Here is a 19793-nt window from a genome sequence, read left to right as displayed (position 1 = left end):
TCAGAAATGGCTCGATTCTGTAGCCAGTTTGTTAGATGTTGGTCCAGACATTGTTTGGATGTCAGTCCAGACCAAGGAGAGTGGATCTGACCAATGTGTTTACTTTGCCACCTGCTTTCAGAGAAAAGCATATAAGCAAATTCAAATGTTTTGAATGCTTTTATGTGTGCATTTATTTTGCAGAAGAACTGTGTCCCAGATGATACTCAGAGAGGGAGCTCTCCCCGGACTGTGTTAAAAGCACAAGAACTGAGGATTCTTTTCAATGGGGGTATTTACATTCTGTTACAAAAGAATCACTGGGAGTATTTCACAGGCATTCTCGGAAAAGAAGTCGGCAGTAGCTGCACACTATCTCAGTGCTCTTTAATTTGGTTTGTGTCAGAGAGATCTCAAAGTGAAGAATCACATTTGCAGATGCTTGGGCAGTTCATGAACTGCTGAGGCTGCCCAGAGGTTGTATAAAGTTAATGATGCAGGACAAAGCCTGCTCACATCCAAACTGCAGGAGGCACAGACCTGCTGCTCTCCCTTCTCCTTCCTTCTCTCTGGAGGCATGAGCCTTGCAGCGGCTTTTTTGCCCCACTTCAGGTGCTGTTTTCTATCTCCCATGTCTTGTGGGGCAGCCTAACCCTGACCTGGAACTGTTTCCCACTGCATTAATGCCTGTTCTCATCTGGAGCTGAGGAGAGGGAGAGTCCTTGGACTGCAGAGACACCTGAGCAAGGAGTTCCCAATAAATATTGTCAGGAGGCTGCTTAAAGACTTCTTGCCCTGCTGTTGAGATGAAGGCTAATCACTGACCTGGGACAGAACTCCCTAGGCTAGAAAAGAGAATGCTGAGTTCAAGTTCATCCTGGCTGGGTGGCAGGAAGAGCACCATTATCAATGTCAGAATTTAACCAGGGTATCCTGGCTTTTTCAAAATGCCATGGAGCCTGTGGTTCAGCCAACACAGGAGAGCTGTGTGACAGAGCTCTGATAATCACAGCCTCCCTCACGCTGAGCTCGTCAGCACTGACTCAGGAGGTAAAATGTTCCCAGTGTTGCCCCTTGGGTGTTGGGAGCCTTCCAGCTGGGAACCACGCTGGGAGTCTGAAGGGCTGTGCTGCAGCAGGCACGTCTGGCAGAGGGAGATGGATTCCCCTACTGGTCTATCTGTTAGATCTGGCCACTTCAGGGCATTTTTTTCTTGGCACTTGCTTCCTCTGTTTTGAGTCTTACCAGTCATTTTCTTCTTCAAAGTAACATATGGAAATGGTTTGGGATCTGCCCATAGCAAACTAGTTCTGCACTGGGGACTATTTCACACAGCTGACGTCAGCCAGACCGAAGCCTCCACACACCACCTCTCAGGGTCCACGGGGGTTCTGAGCCCATGACTCATGCTGGGGTTAGAGCAGGAAGTTCAAGCACTGTCTTTCAGGCTCTTTTTGGATCATATAAATTTTTTGCTCTGTTTCTTTATCACTTTCTTGTGGCAAAACTACAGATTTTACACTGTAAAACTCACCCAGAGGCTCAGACTCCCTAGCAAACACTGCATTGCTAAGGGGCAAGTGTCCTTCTGTCCCTGCATGCAGGTACACTGAAGTGTCACACTGAAAGCTGTCAAGATCCAGAGTTTGACCTGGAACCCAGACGTCCTCAAATAATCTATTGTTAAAAGAGAATATATTTCTGCGTGTTCGGGTTTCTAATCTATGGATCTTCCTATGAATCACTGTGTGGTGCTGTGAGCCAAGGTGTGCAGCAGTAAGAGAGGGTTATTTTCAGTGCTATTTTCAGTTAAATCTTAAACAAAATACAAGGAGCCATGCCCAAAGGATACAGTGTGAACTCTACCTCTGGCACCTCATGGTCCACAGAGAGCTCACAGGTTTTAATTCCACTGATCTTCTGATGTAGATTCCAGGTCTGTTTGGGATAATGACAGCTTCAGTTTGTAGATGAAACCTTTTTGTACCACTAAAACTTCTTCTTTCCCCACTCACTCCACCCCAAGACAGCACACATGCTGCAGTCACTATGATCAGGAGTGTTCCAGGTTGTGCTCTGCCCCTTTGAAACCCCATTTGTACCTCAAGGGTGATGGGCATGCCTGATTTAACACCTAAATCTGTGTGTATGTGACAAAACCAGTGGCTGCTTCAATCTGCCACTGGTTTGATTCATTTGGTTCCAACCCCAGAGGCTGCTCCAGGACTGTGGCACCTCACAGAACATGGTCCTGAGTTGGGTGGCACCTTCAGTAGAAGCCCCTGGCATTGCAGCTCCTGTGCAGCACCTCAGCTCCCCACAGGCACTGTTAATTTGGCTGCCACTGACCTTTCAAGCAGCTCTTTGTGTTCCACGCACACAGCAGGGGTGGGTGAGTCTGTGCTCTTATTTCCCACCTTGGCTCACGCACTCCTTCCCCCTGAGCTCTCCTCTGCTCTCCAGCAGCCGCAGCCCTGGGCAGCAGATTGCTCCATGAGAAACTGATGCATAAAGTAGTTTGAAATCAAAGTTGTGGGAATAGCGCTGACGGTAATGCGAGTTATTTACTCAGGAATGTTTAATTAGATGGTTAAGACCAGGATCTGACTTTAATTCAGACCAGACCAAATGGAACAGGGCTTTGTTTGCTTCTAATTTCCCTTACGTCTTCGGCGGTGCGAGAATTAACACGCGGGGACGTAGGAGCATCAGTTTATGGAAGTGTGATTTAACTTTGAGAGATCAACCAGTGCTGACTCACTGGGGGAAGCTGTGTTCAGTGCCTCCACAAGACTCCTCCTGGAAGCTGGTTCTGTTCCCCTCCTCGCTCTCCTGGCTCCAGGACTCCAGCAGGGATTGCATCAAGCACAACGGAATACTTGTTTCCCTAAGAAAGAGGACGTTGCAGAACAGGTTTTACACACGGGCAGAGCTTTGTTCCAGATGGGATCTATCCCAAAACAGCACCGGGACTTGTCCAAACAAGGAGTGAGATGTGACACTAGCAGGCAGCTTGTAAAGAAAAAAGGGGAGGTAAAAAACTGAGAAAGAAATGTGTAGGTGGGAATGCAGATTACTTTTTGTAGTTTTCAGAAACTTCCAGTAGTTTTGAGCTACAGAAGGAACTGTTCTATAACCAGGTGAGCAAGTAATTTGGTATTTCGACGCCGTACTCTGACAGTGTTTCACAAATATTAATTACTCTTATTTATGTTTCTCGTAAAAGTACCAGCTTTGAGCCGAATGTCAGAAAATCCTGGACCCTGGCTTCTAATTAACCTGGATCAGACAGAAGTTATCAAAGATTTGGGGACTGTGAGCTCAGGCGCTGGACTGGGTCTGTCGGAATTGCAGGTCCAAGATCTACACCCAAGTTATTACCCTTTATTTCTTTCATATAAGAGCTAATAAAACAAGAAACCCCTCAGCAGGTAGTTCCTGATGACTTGTGTGTCACTGCTCAAACACCACTATCTTCTTATATCAAAATATACATTAAATTGTTGCTATTGAGAGTCATTTTCACTGTACCTTACGTGATTCTCCCATATGGGTTAAGCACAAGTGACTGCTGGCTGAAATGATGTAACATTAAGAGTAAAAAGCTGAGTTATGTTCTGTGTTGCAAGACCAGCAAATGCACAGTTCAGGGCTCATTTTCAGGGATCATTTCTCCTTCCCAAGCCCAGAGATGGGCTCTGCCCGTGCCAGCACAGTCCAGATATAAAAATAATTTAAATGATTTCTTACAGCTTGGAATAGACAAAGTGGATGGAGTCAAAGGGCTCATCTCAGCTATAGACACATGAAATAATTCCTATGTGGATTTACATTGATTATAGTGAAATCTTTGCCAAACTTCAATATCATTTATTTCCCTCCACCTATAACAATCTCTGATCTTTTAACCGGGTCCTTTCCAGGCCGGGGATTGCCGTGGCCGAGTCGGTGTGGAGTTGATGCCCTGGCGCATCCCACAGCCCTCAGAGGATCCCTCTCCTCCGACCATTCCCGCTCCCCTCAGGGTTCCCCACTCCTCTCGCCATTCCCTCTCCCCTCAGGGTATCCCACTCCTCTCGCCATTCCCTCTCCCCTCAGGATTCCCCACTTCTCTCGCCATTCCCTCTCCCCTCAGGGTATCCCACTCCTCTCGCCATTCCCTCTCCCCTCAGGGTATCCCACTCCTCTCGCCATTCCCTCTCCCCTCAGGTTATCCCACTCCTCTCGCCATTCCCTCTTCCCTCAGGTTATCCCACTCCTCTCGCCATTCCCTCTCCCCTCAGGATTCCCCACTCCTCTCGCCATTCCCTCTCCCCTCAGGGTATCCCGCTCCTCTCGACATTCCCTCTCCTCTCAGGGTTCCCCACTCCTCTCGCCATTCCCTCTCCCCTCAGGGTATCCCACTCCTCTCGCCATTCCCTCTCCCCTCAGGATTCCCCACTCCTCTCGCCATTCCCTCTCCCCTCAGGGTATCCCGCTCCTCTCGACATTCCCTCTCCTCTCAGGGTTCCCCACTCCTCTCGCCATTCCCTCTCCCCTCAGGCTATCCCACTCCTCTCGCCATTCCCTCTCCCCTCAGGGTATCCCACTCCTCTCGCCATTCCCTCTCCCCTCAGGGTATCCCGCTCCTCTCGACATTCCCTCTCCTCTCAGGGTTCCCCACTCCTCTCGCCATTCCCTCTCCCCTCAGGCTATCCCACTCCTCTCGCCATTCCCTCTCCCCTCAGGGTTCCCCACTCCTCTCGCCATTCCCTCTCCCCTCAGGCTATCCCACGCCCCTCAGCGGACCCCTCACCCCACCCCATTCCCGCCAGCCCCGCGCGCCTTAAAGCCGCAAGCTGCGCCCGCGCCGCTCCCCGGCCTGTGCCCGCGCCGAGCCCAGCGTTGCCCCTTTAAGGTTACCGCGGCGACGGGCCCGGGCGAGAGTGAGGCGCATTGACGTCACGGCGGGCGGGGCCCGTCCGGCCGGTCGGTTTCCGGTGCCGCCGCTGCAGCGAGGCCGCGGCCGGGCCGGGACGGGCGGGGGGTCCCGGCGGAGCCGCCGCAGGTGAGCGGGGCGGCGGCAGCGGCCGGGCGGCCCCGGGGCGGCGGCGGGGCCGGGGGCGACAAGAACCGGGCGGGACGGGCGCGGAGCGGGAGTCTGCGGCCTTGGGGCGGGGCCGGCCCGGCCCGGCTGAGGGAGCGGAGTCGGGGCCGCGGCTCCGGGGCCGCTGTGAGGACAGCGGCGCCTTCTCGGGCCAGTGTCCGGGGGGCCCCCGCGGGCTGTGGGGCCGGGCCCGGCGGCGCTTCCGGGCCTTCGGGCCGGTTGTGGCCCCGCGGCTCCGTGTCCCCGCCCCGGGGGTACCGGGTCCGTGCCTCCCCGGTGGCCCCGGCTCTGAAGCGGCCGCAGCTCCGCGCTGCGGGAGGGGCGGGCTGGGCTGGGGCTAGGCGGGGCAGCCCCGCCTTGGGGAGCTCGGGGAAGCTTTGGGAACGTGCAGAAAAAATAGCTTGTAGAAATGAATACCGGAGTGTTCATTTTGCCCGTGACACCGCATTTCCTGCGCCGCTCTTGCCCTTCTCGCGTGGCCCGTGGCCGCTCACGGAGCGCAGTTTGCGGGCGGCCACGGAGCCCCGGGGTCGGTTAATCAGCGCTGACCTTCCCCGTGCCGGCTGGCCAAACAAAAGGTGTAAGTGCAGAACTTCTCGGGGCTCTCTCAGCCCGTGGGAAGGCCACGCTTTGTGATTATGCCACGCACGTGTGTGTGTGTGCGTGTCCTTGAGCAGGGATTAAGCGTGACAGTCACGACACCTGCGTGAAGTGTTGTAATTCCATATTAACTCAAAGCCTTCTGTAATCTCCTCCAGCAGCAGAATTCGGAGGGGCACGTTGTTGTGTTGCCTCTGTGCCCTGGGTTTTCCTGCTGCTGCCTCAGCAGCATAAAACCCATGATGTGACTTCAGTGACTTGTCATTTCTCAACATTCTTTTGACGGAATCCATTTTTTCCCTTTCAAAAGCTGATCTCGGGATCAACATATCTTACTGCACATAAATAAGCTGTTGCCACACTCCCTGTACCAGGTAACTTTCTTTATATTTCATCCAAAAATGCCCTGAGAATTGTTTTCCTGTTTCTTTAACTCTCACAGTGTTAATTTTCTTATGAAAAAAATGATGTGAAATGTGTCTATATACATGTACATGTAAAAAATGTATTTTAAAATGGATTTATTAACCTTGTGGTGGGCTGAGCCAGGCTAGATGCTAAGCACCCACCAAAACTCCATCACTGCCCTTTTCAACTCAGCAACAGAAGGAAAATATAAGGAAAGGCTCCTGGACTGAGATAAGGGAGAGATCACTCACCACTTGCCATCGTGGGCAAAACAGACTCCACCTGGGAAAATTGGTAATAAATTAAACTAATTAAATTGGACTAGGATAATGAGAAATAATTACAAACATCTTCCTGGCCCTCTCCCTTTTTTCCAGCTTTAACTTTCCTCCTGATGTTCTCTGCCTCCCCTCGCCTCAGAGGATGGGGATTGCAGTCAGTTCTTTACATGTTGTCTCTGCTGCTCCATCCTGCTCAGGGGAAGGCTCCTCACACCTTCCCCATGGGAGACAGTCCTCCATGGACTTCTCCAACGTGAGTCCTTCCTCCAGGCTGCTCTCCAACCTGGCTTCCCTTCCATGGTCACAACTCCTGCCAGAAAACCACCCCAGCACAGGATTCCTGCAGGGTCACACTCTGCATTCCCCTGCTCCAGTGTGGGGTCCTCCAGGGGCTCTGGGTGGATCTGTGCTCCCCCATGGATCTCCAGGGGCTGTGGGTGGATCTGTGCTCCCCCTTTGGACCTCCAGGGGCTGTGGGTGGATCTCTGCTCCCCCATGGATCTCCAGGGGCAGCGGGTGGATCTCTGCTCCCCCATGGATCTCCAGGGGCGGCGGGTGGATCTGTGCTCCCCCATGAATCTCCAGGGGCTGCGGGTGGATCTGTGCTCCCCCATGGATCTCCAGGGGCTTTGGGTGGATCTGTGCTCCCCCATGGATCTCCAGGGGCTGTGGGTGGATCTGTGCTCCCCCATGGATCTCCAGGGGCTGTGGGGGGATCTGTGCTCCCCCTTTGGACCTCCAGGGGCTGCGGGTGGATCTGTGCTCCCCATGGACCTCCCTGGGCTGCAGGGCACAGCTACCTCACCATGGTCTGTATCACAGGCTGCCAGGGAATCCATGCTCCAGAGCCTGGAGCACCTCCTGCACTGACCCTGGGGGCTGCAGGGCTGTTTTTCCCATTTATTGCCACGCCTCTGGCTGAAGCAGCCATTTCTCCTCCCTCCTTAAGTACGTTGTCCCAAAGGCTCTGCCACTGTCACTGACTGGCCCAGCCTCAGCCAGGGGCAGTTTCATGTTGGAGCTGTCTGGCATTGGCTCTGTTAAACATGGAGGAAGCAGCCAGCAGCTTCTCACTGAACCCCCCCTTGTACCCCATGCTACCAAAATCTGGAAGTGGAAACCCAGCACAAACTTGAAAGGGGAGAAAAATCTGCTTAAGAACATTTTTCGAAGTGTCATAGCTGAAGTCTTTAGAAAACATGGCATCATAACAGATGTTTAAAGCTGTACTCTCCATTATTTACAGTTGGAGAGGTATTTTTGGGATTGCAGTGTACCCATGAAATAAGTGATGAGGTATGAGCAGGTTTAAATTACACAGGAGCTTTTTAGGAGCGATGCCTGTAATCCATAACTTCCGTTAGCAAACTCTGCCTTGACATTTTGGCTTTGGCTTCAACCTGAGCATGTTTCACTTCCGAATACTGGTCATGCTTGGCCTCTCACGTTTCCAGCTTCCACCCACTTCTCTCCTGGCCACCATCCATCCCCATGACCCCACACAGACCACGCAGCTCCTGACAGGGGCCTCCAGTCCTACAAAATCCTCAGTTCAAGCAGCAGGAAGTTCAGGTGGGATTTTCCCTGACTTGGAGCACTCACAGGGCTTGAGTTGTTGAAGCTTTCTCAGCTTTTCCTTTTCTGCCTGTGGCTGTAGAGCCCCCAGAGTTTTGATTTCTGATTTCTTTCCAGGTGCTAAATAAGTTCCCAGCATTTTCTTTAGCTTAGTTACTGCTCTGGTAGGTAATTTTTTGCTGTGGTATCAGTAAAATAATGCAGCATAACTTTGTTTTAGGCAGCAGCATCTTTGTTTCCAGTAGTTATTTATAATTTAACCTTCTCCTTCTGTTCCTTTCAGCCATGGCAGCTTCCAGCAGCAGCAGCAGCGAGGAGGAGCGGAGCCTTCGGGAATGTGAACTTTACATCCAAAAACACAACATCCAGCAGCTGCTGAAGGATTGCATTGTGCAGTTATGCACAGTGAGACCTGAAAGACCCATGGGATTCATTAGAGAGTACTTTGAGAGATTGGAGAAGGTAAAAACACAGAATGGGAGGGAAGGAGGGTGGAACAACTTATATTTAAATGTATCTTTGTCATTTAGGGGCTGAGCTGCAGATTTGACCAGTTGTGTCGACTGTTTGAAATTGGAAGTGGTGCTTTTTGAAAACAGATCCTGTTTTCCTGTTTTTGTGCACCCCTGTCATGCCAAAGCCTGTAGGACAGAACATAAGGTGACAAGGAGACTTATCCAGCTGGGATACAGGTGTGATCCCAGCCCAGTGCTTACTCATGGAAGCTGGTACACAGCATACATGGGTGTGTCTGGAGCTGGAGAACTCTGGAGATTGACCTTGCTGGATGCTGCTGAGGGCATTTGGATTCTTATATTGATTTCCAGTAATGTGGCTAGAGCACAGAAGTGGTGCCAGTGGTATTATCCAGATCTAGATGAAGACAAATGGAAGCATTTGCATTGCAGATCTCTGGAAGAGCAAGCCTGTTTCTGCCATCTCTTGGGAGTTCAGTGTTGCTGTCCCTCTTGTGTTTGTCCTGAGGTCCCTTTGGTGATTTTGTTGTTGTTGGAAGCATTCTGGGATCTTGGGAATGGAAAGCATTCAGAGTTAAAATAGCGATTTTACACTCTTCTGACCTGTTAATTCTATATATTGAAATCTAAGCAGGTAGGAAAAGGAGCTGCAGTGCAAATGGGAAGATGAAAGGCTCGTGCAGAGGAAAGGTTGGATGCAACTGTACTCAGAACATGGAATTAGTAAATAATGCAGCTGTGACCTTGTGCAGCACTTGTTTGCAGGTGATGCTCTCAGTACTTGTATAGGGCAGTTAGATATTTATCTTTTTCTTTTTTTTTTGTTCTAGTGAGTTACTAATTGCTGATATAAAGAAGAAGAAAATTAACATTGGAGATCATAAATATGTCTTGTGGAAATTGTATTTTAATGGAAGTGTTCAGGGTAAATACTAGAAAATGACCAAGGGGTGCAGACTACCTGCTATAACTCATAATTTATTTGGGGAACATTTTGCTTCTGAAATGAAGAGCTCTGACTTCTTTTGTTGTTGTGTGTATCAGCAGCAAACCAGTGAATAATGAGGTTCTTAAAAATCCCTTGTCCCTGCCTGTTACAATGACTCCTTCCCCTCCTTGGATTCTTGAGTTTTGAAGTACTGCTAGGTTGGGAATTTTGAAACATCACCACAGGTATCTATAGACAAAATTTTACCAAGTAAACCATATTACTCTGTTTAGAATAAATCCTAAACCGATCCATATGTGGGGATGTAAAATGAGATTATTTGGGTGCTTCTGTGCAGTGGATTTATGGTCAACATGCAGTATTTAGGAACTTGAATTGTTTTTTAGCATGATAACAAGTCCAGCTCTGAATTTAATGACATGAATGTTGGAATTGAATAAGTTGATGATTTTATTCTGGTGCACACTGGCTCTCTGTGTACTCGGTCAGCCTACACTGAAGCTGAAAATAAAACTGGTTAGGTAATGTTTTTCCCCTTAAATTGCTCTCACAATTTTGGTCAGGGTCTTTTCTCATGGTTTCCAAGTGCCCTCTAGTGCAGCTGTAGCTACAAGTGAAACTGGAGCATTTTTTTGTTGCCTCCTCGAGTTTAAAACTTGCTGCAGCTTCCTCTGGGTGGTCTCCCCACTCATCTGGGCTCAGTTTACCAGGCACTGTGGTACCTCCACAGCTCTCAGGTAACAGAGCAGTGAACATCCTGTGCTGGGCAGGAAACTCCTGACATCCCTGTCTGGAGAGCACAAATGCTCAGTAACAGTATTAACCAACTCCTACCCAGACCTCAGCTCTGCTACAGCAAAAATGCCTGAAACTCACTCTGCTTCATCTCCCAGAATCTTGTTTTTTACACCTGTAATAAAGCAGAGGAACTTTTCAATGTGCTTTCTGAATTTTCCTCTCTCTGACTGTATCTCAACCTGAGTTTTTTTTAATAAGATTGATTTTTGAAGGAACACCATTGAGAACTGAAGTGAGCTTGCTATTTTCTCTCTCATTCTCTTGACAAGCCATCTCTTCCACTGCACACAAACAGAGCTGATTGACTGTCATGTTATTTAAATATGTTGAAAAAATTTAAACATGCTTTAGAATTTCTGTTCAGAAACATTAAAATTGCTGTCTCCAAGATGGTTACAGCTACTGTAGGAATTCAAATGTCCTCTTCTGGGTTATGAAAGCTGTTAGATGAATCTAATTACTACTCATTGATTGTATAAATGGTTTTATTTATCTGTTTGTGGTGTGCTAAGGCCTCTGTTCTCTTTGCTGTGCAAACATGTGTGCTAATACCAATACCTGCTAAAAGCTGTAACAGCTCTCCAGTGCTGGGCTGGGCTGTGTCGTTCAGCTTGAGCTATGGAAATTTATTGTAGAGATCATTATTGCAGCCTGCCAGGTGAATCCTGGCTGTTGGACATGGCTGTCCTCTGGAATAAGTGCATGCTTGAAATATTGTGTGTGAGGCAGTTATGTGCACATCAGGCTTTAGAGAAAGCTGGAATTAGGAAGTGTGATGGACATGTAGTCACTGTCCCTGTTCCCCACCACCTGCCTTGCTCAGATACCTGAATATCTGAATGTTTTCCCATTTTCCTAAGTGTTTCTTTTGCAAAACAGGCTAGTTTAGGAGGATATGCTGTGCAGTTGTGAATTTATGGCAGAGCTTTTTTAAAAATGGTTTTATAGCTTCTGAATGTTCAGGGTTTTTTAAATCTAATATAAATAAAATACTAATTAACCAGAGGAAGTTGAGACTGTGTCTGATGCAATGACAATTAGCAGGTTTTACAGTGTAATAATTCTGAAATTGTGAAGGTCTTCTTCAGTAGCTGATAGATCTGAGTAGCTGATAAATCTGAGTATGTGAAGTGTCATCACTTCAGTATTACTTGGAATAATTGAAATGGACTTAAAAAACATTTGTTATTTGTCAGGAAAAATGAGGCTTGCAGTTCGTGACTGACACTGAAAACTGAACTGCCTCACCAGCTGAAAGATCAACACTTGGATGTAACAAAGAGATTATTCCTAAATATTTCTCAAATCCTGGGAATGTTTTTACTGATGAGTACAGAACAAACTGAGTGTCTTTATCCGTGATATGTTTAATGTGAGGAGCCTCTAGACTTGAACAAACACATTTTCCTCATAATTGCTAGCTAAAAGCAAAGGTATCTGGAAATAACAGCTGCCACCCTTTCTTTAGGTCCTCCTGTAATTTTTCTCTGATCGATTGGTGTAATAAATGGGGGTTAGTGTCAGAAATTGTAAAAGGTGTTTATTAAAAAGATGAAAACTGAGATTATATGATACCATGGCACAGGGTTGGCTGGCAATGTGTAATATGAATATCTGGAGATTTATAGTTTAGTTGATGTAGTGATGTTTGGAGTTGATGATCTTGGAGGTCTTTTTTAACCTCATTCAATGGTCCTGTTCTCATTCTATGGTTCTGTTTTGTCTCAGGGTGAATCTTCCTGGTGAATGTGTATGGACTATTTAGAATAACTGGTGTATTTTAAATCAATACATTATTTTACCCACCTGTAACTTGCTTCTGTGCCCATCCCCTCCTTAGTATTCTAAAAAAAATATTAATATTACATTTTGGGTCAGACAGAAGTTACCAGTTATAATTTTTTGTGTTAGTGCAGTTTCCTTCTCCCTGAGTGGGACGTTGCCCTGAGGACTCTCTTGAAGAGTGTTTTGATAACAACTCCCTCACTAAAATGCTGCTGAAGTGCTTCAATCTCTGATCATAATATTTAATATTTTATGTGATACTGGAAAAAAACCCAGCAGCTGATGTTCACTTATTTAAAAAATGTCTTTTTTAATGGGTTAAGAATTTTGTATATGAACAAACATGTTCTGTGGTTGATGGTGAGGCAGTTTACACCAAACACATATTACTGCTCAGGCTATTTTTAATTTCATCTCTGTTGAGACTTGTTCCTCTAAAATCAAAGGACAGAAATGAGTTTTAAATACATTTTGCTCCCATGGTTGGGATATGTGGCACCATTTTATCAATGGGCTAAGAGCAGGAAGTGAAACGTGAGGCCATGGAGCTCCTTGGCTCTGGGAGAGGGGCAATGGAAACTCCCAGGAATGGGTATCCCGTGGCCCTGCCCTCAGGCTGGTGTTGTTATCCAGAGCCTCTGCCCAGCTGGGATCAAGGACACTGGGACAAACCCAGCTTTTACAAGGGCTGGAGTTCTGGGAGAACAGATGAGTCCTTGTTCTTTTACAGAGCATCCCAAACCCTTGTTTCCTAATGCTGGGAAAGTCATTTGGGCTGTTACTATGTCAGTGCTCTGACTCCAGCGTTGGCTGCTTTGTTTTTAATCTGATTTTAGTTGATTGAGGTGAATCTTTCGAAGAATCAAATTTCTGTGTGTCAAGTTAATTAGAATTTGTATTATTGTAAGTACCCTGCTCTTCTACAGTGTCACTACAACACAATAAGTAACTAAAGAAAATAAGGAAAACAGCTAACCTTGTGCAAGGTTTGCATGTGATTTGCATTAAAAAATCCCACTTCGGCCTCCAGCATCCTTCCTCCAGCTCTTTTGAAAGCAGTGTTCATGTTTCTTTCTCCCAAAATAAATGTTTGTTAATGAGTATCAAGTTGGTCCATGACTCAACCTCTTTCAAAAGCTTCTCATGTAGCATGGATTTCTGAGGAATTGCTCCTCTGTCTTTCAGCTCCAAAAAGGCTTTAACACCTCGCAGCTGAGGGGAGGAATTGGGGGTTTGCAGCTGGGGAAGTGCCTTCAGCATTTGAGGAATGTCCTCATCACCTGTTGAATCCACTGGCAGAAACCAGAATCAACTCGTTCACACCAGTAGTTTAATAAATGAAGAAAATCACTCAATAAAATAAACACCATTGTGATGTGACTGGTAGGAATGAAAGGCGCATCTACCACGTGTTTTGAAAGGCCTTTGATCTCGAATGCTGCAGTCTCCTGTTTGCCTTAATGTGGGAATAATGGTACACAGGAAGCTCCCTGGTGTTGGCAGGCTGGGCTGGAACATGATACATCACTGCTTTTTTTTTTTTCTCTTTCCCTTTGGATTATGTGACACAAACATGTCTTCCTTCCTGTTTAGGAGGAAACAAAGCAGTTGTTGAATCAGCTGAAGTCTGGTTCTCGCTCCGACTCCCGGGAGGATGAGATCTCCCCTCCTCCCCCCCTCAACCCTGTGGTTAAATACCGATCACGACGTGGGGCCATCAGTGCAGAAGTCTACACAGAAGAGGATGCTGCCTCTTATGTTAGAAAGGTACTCTGACTCTTAAACCTTGCTCAAAATTACATCCACAGTCCAAGAGTTTTATCTGAACCCACCTTCTATCCAGGTGGATAAATAACACCAAGCTCCTGGAGCCTGTTACATCCTAATTGCTGTAAAAAGCAGACCTGTGTGTGTCTGATTAACTGGAGGACACAATAACCTATCATGCAATTAAACCATTCATGCATTACTAAGACCTGTTCCCTTTGAAGTCATGTATATTTAGATGTACATATATTTAGATATATATAATGTGCTTCCAGTTATTTGGCAGCTGCAACAACATTTGGCCTAATGACAGAGCAGGCTTGCTGCTGTTCCCAGGAAAACACAGGTTGAACAGATATTTGTCCTCCTGCAAAAAAATTTACAAACTGAGCATGGAATTATGCTTTTCAGTTGCATAAAATAATACAAGATTATATTTTCCTTGTGTTCAAACTGTCTGTAAACATTTACTATATTTGGGGTTGTATTTATAGTGCTTGTAAGAAAATGGAAAAACTCAGCCAGTGTTTTGTAGCAATGTAAGTTGTTTATTTACCATGGGAAATGCAGAATTTTTTCATGAGAAAAATTAACCATTTGCTTTCTCTGATTCTCTCCTAGGTTATTCCAAAAGATTATAAAACCATGGCTGCTTTGGCAAAAGCAATTGAGAAGAATGTGCTGTTTACCCATCTTGATGATAATGAGAGGAGGTAGGAGGCAATCGTTCTGGGGTTAAGGTTTGTGGAAGGGCAGAGTTCAGAAGAGCTAAATGTGTCACAAATCTGCAGTGACTCTGCAGTGCTCAGTGGAAGCACACAGAGCTCCAGGAGCAGTGTTGATGGGTTGGGAGTACAGATGTGTGGAGTTGTGCAGGTTTTTGTCTGATTTTGGCATCCTCTCCTTCAGTGACATCTTCGATGCGATGTTCCCTGTCACTTATATCGCAGGAGAGACTGTCATCCAGCAAGGCAAGTGGCACTCTTTGCTCAGGGGAGTCATTTGGGGATGAGGAGCTGGCTCTGGCCTAGTGCTCTTAGGTTGTGTTTATTTTTTAATATAAAAGCAGGCTCACTGCAGCCACACAATTTCTTGTTGTGTTCCTTGAAGCACTTCATACTGAAATGAGGAGTTGGAGCCACTGGAGGAGGATGTGGCTTCCTTGAAGAGATTATCTGTTGGGAATATTGTCCTTTGATGACTCTGTAGAAATGTTATGTTAATTTATGGATCTAGTTGGCATTTCCCGGAATCCTGGAATTGCTGCTGATCTCCTGGGTACCAGTAGATGTCCCCTTTCATGGGGCTGAGGGGATTGTGAAATCAGCAAAATGTGATGTTTCACCCTGTAAACTGTGCAAAAATTTGCCAACCTTGTTGGAGTCTAAACATCAAAATTGGCAGAGATGCCAGTTCTTTCTTAATATATTCAGTTAATGTATATTTAATTTTTTTTCTCTTCTTTAGGTGATGAAGGTGATAACTTCTATGTTGTTGATCAAGGAGAAATGGATGTAAGCATTCCTGGTAGTTTATTAATGATATGTTCATTCCTAGAATAAGAATACTCTGATATTTGTAGGCCTCTACTACAGACCCTGCCTTTAGCAGCTTTTCTCATTTTAAGTTCTTACTTATAGAAGTTTGTTTTGCTCCCTAACAGCTCAATCTGGTTGCACAGACTGAGTTTGAAAATGAAGGATTTGGACACAGTACAGGTGTTTTAGGCATGCAGGGTGGAGCTGAGGTGTGGGGCAGGCTTTAAGGACAGCCAGACTTTTATTTTCCAGCCCAGCTCATTCATAGCTCTTTATGATACAGACCTTGTTGAGATGTTATTTCTCAGGAGTCTGTGTAGAGTCTGTGCATGAGATGTAGAAGAGAGTCCCTTTGGCAATGAAAACACAAATTGTGCTGGGGTTGGCAGCATTGATAAAATCCTGAAATGATCAACCTTAGTACAGATGTGAGAATTTCCTTGTACTCCCAAGGGAATAGGGGGCAGCAGGAAGTTGAGGGGTGTCTGACCATGCTCTGCCTTCCAGGTTTACGTGAACAGTGAGTGGGCCACCAGTGTGGGTGAGGGTGGGAGCTTTGGAGAGCTCGCCCTCATCTACGGCACCCCCCGAGCTGCCACCGTCAAAGCCAAGACCAACGTCAAGTTGTGGGGCATTGACAGGGACAGCTACAGAAGGATCCTGATGGCAAGTATCCCTCAAAACCTGGATTTATGATTTGAGGGCCATGTATGCTGAGTATCTGTCCTTCTGCCTATCCTGTGCTGGAGTTATTTACTCCAAATCCTGCTGTCTCTTCAGTAATCAGAAAGCTGATTACTCAACGTGCATCTCTCATGCACAGGGCAAGAGGGAATCTTGCATTAGTGAGCACAACAGTGCCTGTACTAAACTGAGCTGAGAGTGTAATAAGGCTGCAATAAATGCTGACTACTTCAGGAATGTTGCTCAACTGGAATATTACTGAGAGAACTCAATTTCAAAACATTTCATCTTGTGGGTTTGGGGTCTGTGAGACAGAACACTGTGTGTCTGGTTAAATTTGTTTGTGTCTGGAGTTTTATTTAGAGTAGAAAGAAAACTTACTTTGTGTCCTTTCCTTTTTTTTTTAATAGGGAAATACTTTGAGAAAGAGAAATATGTATGAGAAATTCCTTAGTAAAGTATCTATATTGGGTAAGTGAGAAGATTTTTGTTCTGGAGTGGAATCAATTGCCACATTGTAATGAAGCTGTTACCCAGCATTATGATGATTACAGGCTGTTGTGCTAACTCATCACAACTGCTTCTCTGCATCAATCCAAAAGAACCCTAATTCAGGTCTTGATCACTGATGCAGAAATACACTGACCTCTGTATAAATACAGAGCAAAAGGTGTAATTTGTGCCTTGAGAAGACACCCCAGTAATGAACTCTTAACTCTGCAGAATCTCTGGACAAGTGGGAGCGTCTCACTGTGGCTGATGCCTTGGAACCGGTACAGTTTGAGGATGGGCAGAAGATTGTGGTCCAGGGAGAGCCAGGAGATGAGTTCTTCATTATTTTGGAGGTAAGCAAGCTCAAAATTAAAAGCTCAGAATGTGACTTTTTTTTATGGTGTCCCTAAGCAGGCACTTGGAGAAGAGCAAAACATAAGAATGTACTTCCAGAGAATCACTAAAGAAGCATCATCTTGCTGGACATGCAGTAACTTGGATTTAGTTTTGCTCTTTTCACAAATGATACTTCCAGGAAAAAAAGTAACAAGTTTCTGATGAAAGCAGTTTATCTTTCTGAAAGTAGAGACCTGTTCTAGATAGCTGGTAATGCCTTACTAGTGTTCTGTCTGGTGGTTTGTGTTTTTTTCTGGGCTTTTTGCTAGTCATACTATAATATTTCTACTGTTATGAGGAAAACCAGGAAGAAGTCACTGCTGTAGATACGTAAATGTTCAAGATGTTTAATGCTCAGAGAGGAGAGGAGCAGTTGTTCTTATACAGCAGTTAGGTGAACTGTGCAAGGCCTGTGAAGTGTTTTTTTAACTGAGGCATCCTAACAGTTATTTCTGCAAAGCAGCTGACTGTGTGAAATTCAGTGTTTGGAGTGATGCTGGAGGTTGCAGTTGTTTGACTGCTGTCATTTATTGAAGGGCACAGCTGCAGTGTTACAGCGCCGGTCAGAAAATGAGGAATTTGTTGAAGTGGGCAGACTGGGACCTTCTGATTACTTTGGTGAGTTATGTTGTGACAACTGTGGCTACAGACACCACTGTCACCATTTTGTCTGTGCTGTGTCAGTGGTAGAGAAGAGATGGATTTGCTTAATTGCTGTTTTGGACTCCTGTGGTTGCTCTCAGTGTCGGGTGAGTATCAGAGTCACTTGGCACTCAGGTGTGCACACAGGATGTGGTTGTTCCACACTTCTTTACTGTGAAAGATGATTTGGCCTGACCTCCCTGCCCTGAGCAGAGCTAAATTTCTAAATGACATCATATTCTTCAAGGCTGTGTCCAGTTGAGTTTCCTGTGTCTCCAGGGATGGAGATCCCACAGCCTCTCTGGGCAATTTCTTTCTCTGTCTAACCAGCCTTGTTGTGCAGAGGTTTTTTCCTTCATGCCTGACAAGAATTTCCTGTTCTGCAGCCTGTAGCTTTCTCTCTGTCTTTCCCTGTGCAGCCTGGGTTTGTCTTTGTAGTCACTCATTACACAGCTGAAGACAGCAGTAAGATAAGAAGATTCCTTCCTTGGCCTTCTTTCTCCAGGTCAGAAAGGAACCTGGTCAGAACCTGAACCTGCTCTTTAATGGTTAAATACAGCCCTCTCCCTCTCAAAGCCCCTAACATTTTTCTCATGTTTTGGGTAGTTCCTCTCTTTCCTCTTGCTGAAACCTTGTGGTTGTCCAGGTATTCAGCTCTGTAGATGATGTAAGCAGCAAATCCTCTGTTGCAAGGCCTGAGTTGGGATGGACTTGAGTGCATGAGCTCTGCCCAAAGGCCTGCTTGGCTCAGGATCTAGGACTAGACTTCATTCTGTGTCATTTCATATTTTCTGGTATTTCCTTCTGTGTTCTCTTGAGTTTCCCACTCTCAAACTAAATATTATCACAGTCATTGTGTTCAGGTGCTGCAGACCTTTCCTTCAGGGCTTTGACTTTCCCTTAGAACCTCCTTATTCTTTAGCAAGCCTCTCTTTTGGAGGCTGCTGAGTTCAGGAGTTTTAATTGGGCAAAGAGGAAAAGTTTTCCTCATTTCTTTTGAACATCCCTTCTGATAATGCAGGCAAAAGTGTTCTCCAAGGAACACTGAGTTCTTTCTTCGGTCCTGAACATGGAAAGAACTCAAGTCCAAAACCAAACAAACAAAACCCCACAGTTGCTGCTCCGGTTCCTTCCATGCTTGTTGTAGGAATGTTAGGGGTTGTTTCTGTTGCTGATAACAGGGGTTTGTTGAAAACTTCATTTCCAGACATGTTGTTCAGCAGTTGAAACAAAGCTTTTGGCATGTTTGTGCAAAACTTAAGAAATGGGATCCAGTGGGACTTAAAAATGCTGCTTTTCCACAGCCCCATGACAAATTTAGAGTTTTGATTCTGGCCAGCAGTGGGTCAAAGGCTTCTGTCTGGTGCATGAATGTTTTATTTGTTTGTTTACTTCAGAACCATGCTCCTGTTGTCCCGAGTTTCCTAGAAACACCAGAATTGAGCAGTACTATTAGAAAAATGACTACCTGTTGGCTAGGAAAATTACACTGTAAATTGAAGCATGACCTTTCCTCAAAGAGACACAGTATTGAAAAATTTTTAGGCTATTTTTTCAGAGAGACTTGAATGTGGACAGGCTTTTTAATAACAAAATCATCAAGTAGGTTTTTTTTTAAACTACCTTCACAGTTGCTTTTAATGTAATTACTTAGGTACTTATTCTGAGCAGTGCTAAAGCCTGAATTACTTTCTCTGCAATTTATGGTGAAGAAGGGTCATTTCTTTGCCTATTTTTCCCATTGATTGGTAACTCTGCTGCCTGTTTCTGTTGTCCCAGGTGAGATTGCTCTGCTGATGAACCGTCCTCGTGCTGCCACCGTCGTGGCTCGTGGCCCCTTGAAATGTGTGAAGCTGGACCGGCCTCGGTTCGAGCGTGTGCTGGGCCCCTGCTCGGATATCCTCAAGAGGAACATCCAGCAGTACAACAGTTTTGTATCACTGTCTGTCTGAAACCTTCCTCCCTGTCCAAGCCATGCTTCATGAATGCAGACTGCTTTCTTCCCCTTGTGCAGAGCCACATCGCCACTGGCATTTGCAGCTTCCTGTCCGGTTAAAAAAAAAAAAAAAGAAAGGAAAAAAAAAAAGGAAAAAAAAAAAAACAAAGAAAAAAAAAAAGGAAAAAAATAAACTGCTTATCATGGCACTGTCATTAATTTAGAGCATATTATTTCTGTGCTCTCAGTCCCATTAAATTAATAGAAAAAGTTCAATGGAGACATTTGCTTCTCTCTGTGCACCAGTGTCCAACTCAGGCCAGGGCAGCCTTGCTTCAGTGAGGGAGAGACCTCCTGGCACCACGCCATTGCCATAGAGTGAGGAGGTGACAGCAAAGGGG

General features: G+C 45.9%; 1 protein-coding gene across 2 annotated transcripts; it reads left to right on the top strand.

The window, feature by feature from the left end:
• Positions 1 to 4881: 4881 nt before the first annotated feature.
• Positions 4882 to 19529, top strand: PRKAR1A (protein kinase cAMP-dependent type I regulatory subunit alpha). Of its 2 annotated transcripts, XM_068210022.1 has the most exons (12): positions 4903 to 5026; positions 5976 to 6039; positions 8213 to 8391; positions 13531 to 13704; positions 14326 to 14417; positions 14614 to 14675; positions 15172 to 15218; positions 15750 to 15908; positions 16337 to 16397; positions 16650 to 16771; positions 17351 to 17432; positions 19236 to 19529. In XM_068210022.1, the coding sequence occupies exons 3-12, from the start codon at positions 8215 to 8217 to the stop codon at positions 19406 to 19408; spliced, it is 1149 nt and encodes a 382-aa protein (XP_068066123.1). In that variant the 5' UTR covers positions 4903 to 5026; positions 5976 to 6039; positions 8213 to 8214; the 3' UTR covers positions 19409 to 19529. The 2 variants fall into 2 exon arrangements, with proteins under 2 accessions (XP_068066124.1, XP_068066123.1); XM_068210023.1 differs by lacking the exon at positions 5976 to 6039 and having other exon boundaries at positions 4882 to 5026.
• The last annotated feature ends 264 nt before the right edge of the window (positions 19530 to 19793 follow it).

Source organism: Anomalospiza imberbis, chromosome 19 (assembly GCF_031753505.1).
Source record: "Anomalospiza imberbis isolate Cuckoo-Finch-1a 21T00152 chromosome 19, ASM3175350v1, whole genome shotgun sequence".
NCBI classification, from domain to species: domain Eukaryota; kingdom Metazoa; phylum Chordata; class Aves; order Passeriformes; family Viduidae; genus Anomalospiza; species Anomalospiza imberbis.
The sequence above is the reverse complement of the archived record's forward strand: the minus strand, read 5'-3'. Positions and strand labels throughout refer to the sequence as shown.

Bases quoted from the DNA above. Each gene is read 5' to 3' on its own strand.
- PRKAR1A (XM_068210023.1), top strand. From the start codon at position 8,215: ATGGCAGCTTCCAGCAGCAGCAGCAGCGAGGAGGAGCGGAGCCTTCGG. The intron at 8,392-13,530 runs GTAAAAACACAG...CTTCCTGTTTAG, and splicing joins ACTTTGAGAGATTGGAGAAG to GAGGAAACAAAGCAGTTGTT. The intron at 16,772-17,350 runs GTAAGCAAGCTC...CATTTATTGAAG, and splicing joins AGTTCTTCATTATTTTGGAG to GGCACAGCTGCAGTGTTACA.